The following is a 10255-nucleotide window of genomic DNA, read 5'->3' on the forward strand; positions in this document are numbered from 1 at the left end:
TTATTTTATAAGGGGGTGAATGGAGAGGTTCACCCCTAGGGGTGAACCCAAGTACAAGATAAAGATGCTTAGTAAGGCTTACTACAGCCACATAAGCTGCCACCACCACAAACTTCAGCTTTAGCCACTTATCCCATTGATGTTGCCATATTTACCAAAGTTGTTGCTCCCTCCGTTTCCATGGCTGCCACTTCCACCTCCCATGTTGTTGCCGTATCCACCAAAGTTGCCGCTTCCACCGTTTCCATTGGTTCCTCCGTCTCCATGGCTGCCGCTTCTACCTACCATGTCGTTTTTGTTTCCACCAGTGTCGTTTCTGCCGGCACTACTGTCACCATAAACCATGGTGTAGAACTCACTTTCCATCATGATGTGTTGCACCGGGTCCAAGAAAGGCTGATCAGTCATCATGATGTAGAATTTTTGTAGATCAAATTTATTTATGGATGGAAGAGTCATCCGTTGACTCTCTCTGCATTTCCGGTCTTATGGGAAGCCACTCTTTGTATCAGAAATGTCGCCTCGGGACACCTTGTTCCGGTATTATGCCATATTTTCCAATTAATTTCATCTTTATTTTTGTCATATTTGGAAAATTTGTTAGTGTATCCTGAATTATTGTTCAAAAAAAATCATATTAATAATTTGTTTAAAACACATGTTTAAATTTAAATTGGTGCTTAAAAAAAGACACATTTAATTTAAGTAAAAGGAAATATGCTGTAAAAAAATAAAGTATAAAGAAAATATGGATGGCTGTATAAACTTATTTTTTACTATATGTTTATAACAAATAATAATTGAAATTAAATTTCACATATTTTTCTTATTAATTTCACATATTTTTCTTATTAATTGCACATATTTCCTATTAAATTTAGTAATTTATTAGATAACTTTTCTAAAAAGAAATATGCTGTAAAAAATAAATAAAATAAAATATGGATGGATGTATAAATTTTTCTTATTAATTGCACAAATTTTTCTTATTAATTGTACATATTTTTCTATTAAAATTAGTAATTTATTAGATAACTTTCCTAATAGATTTAGTCATATAATAGATTAATTTTGGTTTAATATACTTTTAAAAAGTATTAATTGTAATCATTTTATTTCTAGGACAACGATATATATAAAAATATCTTAGCCAATGTTAGTTTTCTAAAAAATTTAGTGGTTTTCCTTTTTTTAACAATAATTTTTTGATAGAAATAATTTACTAACTTTGAAAACTAAACTTTCTATAATAAGATATATAAAACAAAATGTTTGTGTGGGTTACGTATTAATTAATTTAAGTAAAATGTGTTACATATTATATGATAAAATTCACGCAAATGCACAATACTACGTAATTCCAGATGGGAAAATATGGTTAATTGTTTTTCGAGGTAATCTATTGGTTGTTAAAAGATCAATTGTTTTGATGAGAAGAGCATTAAGACGTGATATATATCGGTTTCCTCTTTTAGAAGAACAGGCACTAATGCCAAAAGATTTATGGCGGTTGACATTTGCTTTTGGAACACGGCTGGGCTGGAGAAAGAACAAGCTGTGGCACTCCGTGTGACTGGCGATGTCTTGGTTATATACACTACAAGAAAACACGCCTTTTGCGAGGACGTGTTGCGACGGAGGAGAGCCCTCGCAAATTTGCGGTGGATTTGCGACAAAAGTACGAGAAATTAAAAATATATAGCAAATCTCTCGCAAAATTGCGAGGAAGCATGTCGTCGCAAATCCACTGCTCATTTGCGAGGTATTTACGACAAACTCGCGGGGAAGGTCACCTTCCTCGCAAATCACTCGCAATTTTGCGATGCATTTGCGAAAATAAAATCCATAGCAAATTTGCTACCGATCTGCGAGTGAACTGCGATTGCCATAGCAAATCCATTGCAAAATGAGGAAATTTTTTTTTTTAATATTACAAAACTTAATATAATTAGACATTACTTTTAATGATTAAAAAGATGATAGAAAAGAGTATGATGAGACATTAGACCTTATAATATACTTGAAAGTTAATTTTGTTAACTTTTGAAATTATTTTGATGGTTTTTATAAATTAAATATACAAGGTTGCGACAAATTTGCGACTGATTTGCTAGATAAATAGCATATTAGTCGCAAATCCATCGCAAATTAAGAAAATCATAGCAATTCCCTCGCAAATTACAACTTCAAACCCTATACCCTAAATCCTAAACCCTAAACCCTAAAGACTAATTACATTACTATTAATGATTAAAAATATGAATCCAAGACTTATAATCACAGATAGGGCAGTGCAACACAAAATATTTGGAGAATTGGACAATTTTGGAATATTTGTCAAATATTTGTTTTAATGTAATGAACATATATAGGAAGATAGTTAGAAGATAGTTAATGATTAGAGGAAGATGCAAAATTGGACAATTTTAAAAAGTTTGATGATAGAAAAAAGTATGATGAGCCTATTGGACCACATAATATACTTGAAAGTTTGTTTGACTAATTGTTTTAAATCATTTTTGATGGTTTTTATAAATTAGAGATTGAAGGTTTGCGACAAATTTGCGATGGATTTGCTATTTGCATAGCAAATTACTCGCAAATCCATCGCATATCTCTTACGTCATAGCAATTCCCTCGCAAATGAACCCTTGAACCTAAACCCTTAAGACTAATTACATTACTATTAATGTTTCAAAAGATGAATCCAAGATTTATAATAAAAAAATAGGGCATAAATGACAATTTTAAAACCTAAACCCTAAATAAATCGCAAATCTATCGCAAATCTATTGCAAATGTCTCAGTTCATAGCAATTCCCTCGCAATTTCTGGAAATATAAATTACATATTTTAATACGTTTGCTAGGGATTTGCGAGGGACCGTAGCTAATCCGTAGCAATTTTTGCGAGAGACTTGCGACGCATCGTTTTTCCTATATAAATAGAAAAACCTAGTTTGAGCTTCGCTCAAACCCCGACTAATCCACAGCCGCAAAAACCCTCGAACCCTAATTCCTCTATTCTCCGATCAATCTTCACCTCTCTTCTCCGATTAACCACCTCTCTTCTCCGGTTACTCAAATCCTCCACCTCTCTCTTCTCCGGCTAATCTCCTCGTCCTCGGTTAGTCTACTCCTCCTCTCTCTTCTTATGTCGGCTAGATCTGTTTGCGAGACAAAGGTTTAGGATTTTAGGGTTTTGATTTCAGTTTTAGGGTTTTGATTTCTTCTCTGATTTCTTCTCTCTTCTCCGATCTCTTCTGTCTCTTCTTTCTTCTGTTTTTAATTCGATTTTAGGGTTCAAAATTGGGGATTCAATTTGGGTTTTAATTAGATTTTAGGGTTTCGAATTTGGGGATTCAATTTGGGGATTCGATTTGGGTTTTAATTAGATTTTAGGGTTTCGAATTTTAGGGTTTCAATTTTAGGGTTTTGATTTTTTGAATCGATTTTGGTTTTAGTGGTTAGGTTTAATTTTGATTTTAAGGGTTATTTAATTTAGGGTTTCAACATTAGGGTTTTTATGTAATTCGAATTTAGGGTTTTTACCTAATTCGAATTTAGGATTTAATCTAATTTGTTTTTAGGGTTCTAATTATATCGAATTTGAGGGTTTTAATTTAGTTTTTTGGAATTGTTTTTTAGATGTCTTCTCAAGAGAACCAAAATCATTCTGGTGGCCAAAACGTTTACAGAAGATTTATATCTTCTCAAGGGCTATCTCCTCCCATCCCTTCTCGAAGGTTACCTTCTTCTACCTCTGCTCCAAGGGTAGCTTCTCCCGCCTCCTCGCAAGGTACCTCACCGGTGATCCAAGATAATCGTCAAGGAACCTCACCGGTGGTGGAAGATCATCTTCCTCCACAGCATTCGACTTCGCGTGTCAACGATGTGTCTCCTCAGACCTCTTCTTTTACTTTGGAAGAGCTACTTGCAAGTCCCGGTCGTGCTAGCTTACAGAAACTGGACCCTAAACGCCCTCCGGGTACTCTATGGTAAGAATGTAGTTAGGGTTGTCTAATTTTTTAGATCTATTTTCATTGATCCTCATTCCCTTTTTTCTTGTGTTTTGTAGGTTTGCCCAGGATCCTCAGGTTGCTGCTACTGTTCGGGCCATCTTTGAAAGAGATTTCAAAGAAGTTCATGCCAATTGGACCCAAACACCAGGTGCGGTTGTAAACCGGTGGTTTGAAACATTTGCGGTAAGTTAAATGTTTGTTGATGTGTTTAAATTACAGATTTTGTTTTTACTTACTTGATTCTGATTATGATTCTGATTCATGTTATGTTTTTACAAGCAAACATATAACTGGGACCACTCTATCAATGGGAGAGTTCGAGCCGAGTTTGAAAGCAAGTTGAAGACCCGGATGACTGATCAAGTGTCTCGGTGGAAGTCTAAGTGGAGAGTAAAAGGTGATGATGCAATGCCGCGGTGGCTTGATCCTAAAGTATGGGAAGGCTTGGTCAAGTTTTGGTCTGAACCAAAATCTGAGGAAAAGAGTATCAACAGTCGAAATGCTCGATACAGTGATCCTGATGGCAATGGAATGCATAAACACCGGTCTGGTCAGACCTCTTTTAAAGCCCGTGCACGAAAACATGTAAGTATGTTAAGTTAGTTATTTAGTACAATTACTTATAAATTCTTGCTTTAGTCTAATACTTTGTTGTTTCATATCTTTGTTTAGTCGGAGATGACTGGTGAGGCACTTCCTGATTTCTTGAAAGTCCTAGAAGATACTCATAGGAAACCTGATGGGTCGTTTGTGGATGGACTATCTGAGAAGGTATACAATGAAGTGTCATCGAGGATAACTGAGGCTGAAACTGGGCTATGCTCAGGGGACAATATAGAGAGTAGTGCTTCTGGCGGATTGTCAGTTAGTATGAAGAACCAAATTTTTGCTGAGGTAAATTCTTGAACTTTACATTGTGTTTTGGTTTTCACTTGTTTCATATCTTTGAACTTTACATTGTGTCTCTGTTTTTTGTTGTTTGCAGGTTGCTCCGAAGAAGAAAAACAGGATATATGGAGTCGGTAATATGCAAACTGAAGCATCTTCAGCTCATGTTGTTCTCACGCCTACTCCGACTGAAGATCCAGTCATTCTAGCTGAGAAGCTTTCTCAGGCCGAAGCTGTTCTTGCGAGTCAGTCTACTCAGTTAGAAGATTATGCATTGAAGTTGCAACAAAATACTCAGAAGATGCATTGCTACGATGCCTACTTCGATTATCTATCTGAGAAGGACCCTGAATTTGCTGCAAGATTTCCCCGACCTGAGACTGATGCCACCATTGATACCGGAGCAGGAGATACCACGAGACCATCGTAGGGTCTCTTGTTCTTGAACTTTACTTCTGTGTGATGGTCTCTTGTTGTTGAACTTGTAGTTGTGTTTCAATTTATGTTTTGAACTTATGTTTGTGTAATTTTAACAATATTTTGTAATTTACAAGTTTGTTTTCAGTTTTAATTAAAAGTTTTTTGGCTAATTATGACTTTTAGTTTGCATAATTAGAAAATAATCATAATTAATTTGCATAATTTGAAAATAATCATAATTACAAAATGTATAATTCATCATGTTGCGACGGACATATAAGTCGCAAAACCATCGCAAAGTTTGCGAGGGAATTGCTTGAATGAATTTGCTAGGAATCTGCTATTGATATTGTCCCTCGCAATTTGCGTTGTTTTTGCGAGGGCAAATTTTTCCTCGCAAAATTTGCGAGGGATTTGCGACGTTGACCAATTTGCGAGAAGCGATTTGCGAGGGAAGTGTGTTCCTCGCAATTCCCTCGTTTTTGTCTATTTGCGAGGGATTTGCTATGAATTCTTCCATCGCAATAGGCGTGTTTTCTTGTAGTGATATCGGTGTCGCATAGACAGTTAACAAGATACACTTTTTGCTGATAGAAATCGACAATTTTATCGGGACTGTTATATCACAGGAACAATCGATTTCATCTTTGGAAATGCTGTGGCGATATTCCAAAACTGCCAGATAGTGGTGCGAAAGCCTTTAAGCGGTCAATTCAAAAATGTAGTATAATGGCAGGCTTGGATCTTGTATATAATGTTCTACAATTAATATAGATATTTAGAAGATTTATTCCAGATTTAAAAAATTATTCTCCTATCATTTCTTTTTATTTTAAAATTTAAATGTAGTGAATTATCATATAATACACAAAGTTAATAAAAATGTATTTTTTTGCATATATTGTGATTTTTTTTTTAAAATGAACATATATTGTTCAATTAATATAAAAAAAGTGTGTGTTCAACATATATATATAGTAAATTTACCGTATATAGTAAATTATAAACTTTTAAGAAGTTTATAATTTATAACTGATATATCTAAACTTAAATTTTTTAAAAAAATTATGAATATTTAAACATATTAAATTTTTAAAATAACACAAACAAGTTATATTACATACATGACATGTTATATGACATGAAAAGATTGAATTGATAATACTAAAAAATAAACTATTATTAATATGATACTTCAATAATACAGATTAAATCTTCATTTTACTATTTTAACAACACTAATATAAAGTATCTCAAATTAACTGATTTAATTAAAATTGTATTAAACAAAAATTGTTGTCTGGTATATGACTGATTTCATACTAAATCACTAAAATTAACAAAAAATACATTAACAAAATTAATATTAAAATAGTATATTAACAAAAAAAATTTGTTCTGCAGTATACCATGGTCATAATTGATGGTAAAAAATCAGTCAGAAATAACATAAATCTAAGAGATCACGGCCCAATGGTTAATTATGGCAGTGGCTTAAATATAACCATGTTCACTATCAGTTTATAGTGTTCCGTGATTGGAGGAGGGTTTTCTAAGTGATTCAAATTTGAAAGACTTGATTAACGCCTAAAATCTTTATTTCCAGAATTATTCTGATTGATTGGTATGTTTACTGTTTATCACCGAAAAGACTCTCACCCATTTTTCTTCTTATTATAAAACTTTTATTTTGACCGCCAAGAATAATTCAAATAAAATGATACAAGTTCGATGCATCCCAAAAAGTTGACAAAAACATAGAAGAAGTTTACGGTAAAACTATAGAGCATATATAGATTAAATGTTTCAGCAAGTCACACAAAATCAAGACGATTCTTACATAAAACAAGAAAAATTGACTCGAGTAAAATATATATTTGAACAAACCAAAACACTACGATTCTAAACGAATCAATTTAAAAATTTTGTAGCCCTCATCAATTCTATATATATGAAACATGAAACACGTTATTGAAGCAATCGGGAGAAAACGAAACAATTCTTATAGAAAACTAACGGTTTATGAATATGGGTAAAACCAAAAACCAATTCCAAACCAAAATTGTAATACATATCAAACAGACAATTACAAAACTTGGTTTTATTTCTGTTTACTCATAAAAACACACAAATGTAAACACAAAAACCGAAATTAGGAAAAACATCATATACAACACAAGCCGTATATATATATAACATATATAGTTGTTGATGCAAATGATTTATCATATGCTTCTGGTCATGCTTGGCTCCTCGTACGCCACTGGCAGCCGATTTTAAAATTAAAATCGGTATCCACTCGTGGCATACAGGGAGCCAGGCATGATAACAAACTAATACATGTATACATATATATAGTTATATATGAAACCTCTACACGGACGTTGGACATCTTTATATCGATCTTGGCTTGAATCGATAAGAAACAAACTTTGTTTATTACTGTTGGGGGGAGAGAATGAAGTAGTTAGAGAATTATATTGAAGATTTCTGGTTGAAGAGGAAGTAGTAGTCACATATATAAAGGAGAAAGAGAGAAGAGAACTAGTTATGTTCTTGCCAAATTAAAAAGTTATTCAAAAGCATATGACCAAAGTTAGGTTTCGATTTTTAGAATTTTTTTAATGTGAAGATGGATGAATAAAATAGTTAACAAAACTTCACAAGGACCCATTTACTCACTTTCCTTAAAGGTTTTTCCTTTTTCCACATAATTTATTTATTTAGTGAGAGCTAAATCATGCAAAGACTTTTGCTTTTCAAAGCACATAATAAAAGAAAGACATTGATAATATTGCTCCCTAATTCAAATTCTAAGATATTGTAAACCTTAAACTTCAAAACATAATTTACACTGTTATTGTAATTAGATGGAATCAAAAAATAAGGATTCTTCTTGTAGGTAATAAAGATTACATAGCGTGCAAATCTGCTGATGAGGTATACTTTTAGAGAGAGGTATTCAACTTGCTATTTTAAGGATTTGGTAGGATTTTAATATTTTAGAATTTTGAAAGATTTAGAAGAGTTTTAGAAGATTTGATTGTCTTTTAGAATTTTTTATTTAAAAATCAAATAAAATGAAATGTGATTTTATAAGATTCTATGAGATTTTATTTGTAAACTTTGGGTGATTTTAAAATATTTTACCATACAAAAAAGGAAAATTCTATGCCAAAATATTTGTGAAGCTGGAGCCAAAGCTTCAGGGTCAACACGTGTGAAGTGCACGTTTTAGAGCTTGGTAAAATACTGAACTGCAAGTGCAAGTCTTGTGAAATACCTGTTGAAGACGGGATATAGCTTGGTAATGATTCTGTCTTGTGTCATTTTCGTCTGAGAGGACCAAAGTATACCTGCACGTTAACAGAATACTGAACCCTGGATCACAAAAGCTAAAGAAAAACGCAGATTACAAAGCTATTGGCCTATTGTATTAATAATAATCCCAAGAGCTAATACTGAACCCAGATGCACGTAAAATTTGATTGCTTCTACACGTGTGAAGTGCACGTTTTAGAGCACTTTTACTAGGTCTAGGTTCAAGTCTTGGATCCACAACTTCTTCAGCTCTTAAAAACTTGAATATGAAACGAGAGCAGAAGCAATCAAATTCGCTGGTGGTGGGATTGGAGCGGAGGAGTGGGGAAGAGCTAGAGGACGTGAAGAGGTGAGACCTGTTTCAGTTTTGATTTCCCAGAAAATACAGTTTTTTTTGTTCTTCTAAAATCCTGTAAAATTCTACCTTAAAGGGTATGATTTTGAGGGAAAGTATTTTCAACTAAAAAACAAACCAAAATCTCCTAGAATCATTCAAAGTAGCAGTTTTTAAAAAAGTTGTGATATTTTGAATAACACTAGATTTCAAGTAAGTTTTATGAATTTTGATTGAATAACAAGGGATTGTAAATTATTTTAAATGATTTTACATAAATCTAAGTTGAATAACATAGGATTTTAAAAGATTTTTAAAAATCATCAATTGAATAACAAGTGATTTTAGGAATACTCTACAATCTTCTAAAATACAAGTTTAATACCCCTCTCTTAATTAAATAGTTATATTGGAGAATTTTATAAGGATGTTTCGTAGTACATGAGGAAAAAAAATTAAAAAGAAAAGAATGAATGGGCCATTGATCAATCATCTTCATCAGCATAAAGGACCGACGTACATTTTCATCCCAATATCCAGAACTTTAGCGTTGGACAAATCAAAATGATATCCCATTAGGTCTTTGCTTGTCTTGTATTTGTGTGTTATTGTTGTGTTATTAGAAAGTAATTGAACAATTGTAAGTTCAAACGTGAAACTCAATGAAAAATGAACTTTATGTTTATGTTTTTGAATTTGGACAGAATTTATATACGTGATATCATATATTATATTATATACGTAATATATGCAAATACATTTCTACATATATTTCTGTTTGAATTAACCAACATCCTATATTAGGGATACAATATCCCACATTGGAAGTTGAGTAGGATCTTAAGTGGTATGTATAAGATATGGGCCTCTCTACTTATTGCCAATTGGTTTTGAGTTGGAAACCCACAATCTAACATGGTATCAGAGGCTGGTCCGAACATACTCAATTCAATCCACAATCGGCTCAGCCCAATAGTTGGCCCGCCGATTCATACCCGAACATACTGAGATTGATGCCTAAATAAGCCATCATCTCGAGGGGGCGTATTAGGGATACAATATCCCACATTAGAAGTTGAGTAGGATTTTAAGTGGTATATATAAGATTTGGGTTTCTCCATTTAACCATACATAGCTTTACATAATCAAAAAGAAAAACACTCCCAGGCACGTTTAACGAGAGAAAGATGAAGCCTATTGTCCAGATCTCACCCACCCACAAACACCTTTAGACCGTTTGGACAATGGCTTTATCCACCAGTCACACCACC

At 33.2% G+C, this 10255-nt stretch overlaps 1 protein-coding gene across 1 annotated transcript; it reads left to right on the plus strand.

Annotated features, from left to right (window-relative positions):
• On the plus strand, positions 3018–5396 carry LOC104771950. The gene is made up of 6 exons (XM_010496574.2): positions 3018–3126; positions 3648–3997; positions 4078–4204; positions 4301–4606; positions 4694–4915; positions 5007–5396. The coding sequence occupies exons 2-6, from the start codon at positions 3648–3650 to the stop codon at positions 5337–5339; spliced, it is 1338 nt and encodes a 445-aa protein (XP_010494876.1). The 5' UTR covers positions 3018–3126; the 3' UTR covers positions 5340–5396.

This window comes from Camelina sativa, chromosome 20, assembly GCF_000633955.1.
Source record: "Camelina sativa cultivar DH55 chromosome 20, Cs, whole genome shotgun sequence".
In the NCBI taxonomy this organism is placed as follows: Eukaryota; Viridiplantae; Streptophyta; class Magnoliopsida; order Brassicales; family Brassicaceae; genus Camelina; species Camelina sativa.

Bases quoted from the DNA above. Each gene is read 5' to 3' on its own strand.
- LOC104771950 (XM_010496574.2), top strand. From the start codon at position 3,648: ATGTCTTCTCAAGAGAACCAAAATCATTCTGGTGGCCAAAACGTTTAC. The intron at 4,205-4,300 runs GTAAGTTAAATG...TGTTTTTACAAG, and splicing joins GGTGGTTTGAAACATTTGCG to CAAACATATAACTGGGACCA. The intron at 4,607-4,693 runs GTAAGTATGTTA...ATCTTTGTTTAG, and splicing joins AAGCCCGTGCACGAAAACAT to TCGGAGATGACTGGTGAGGC.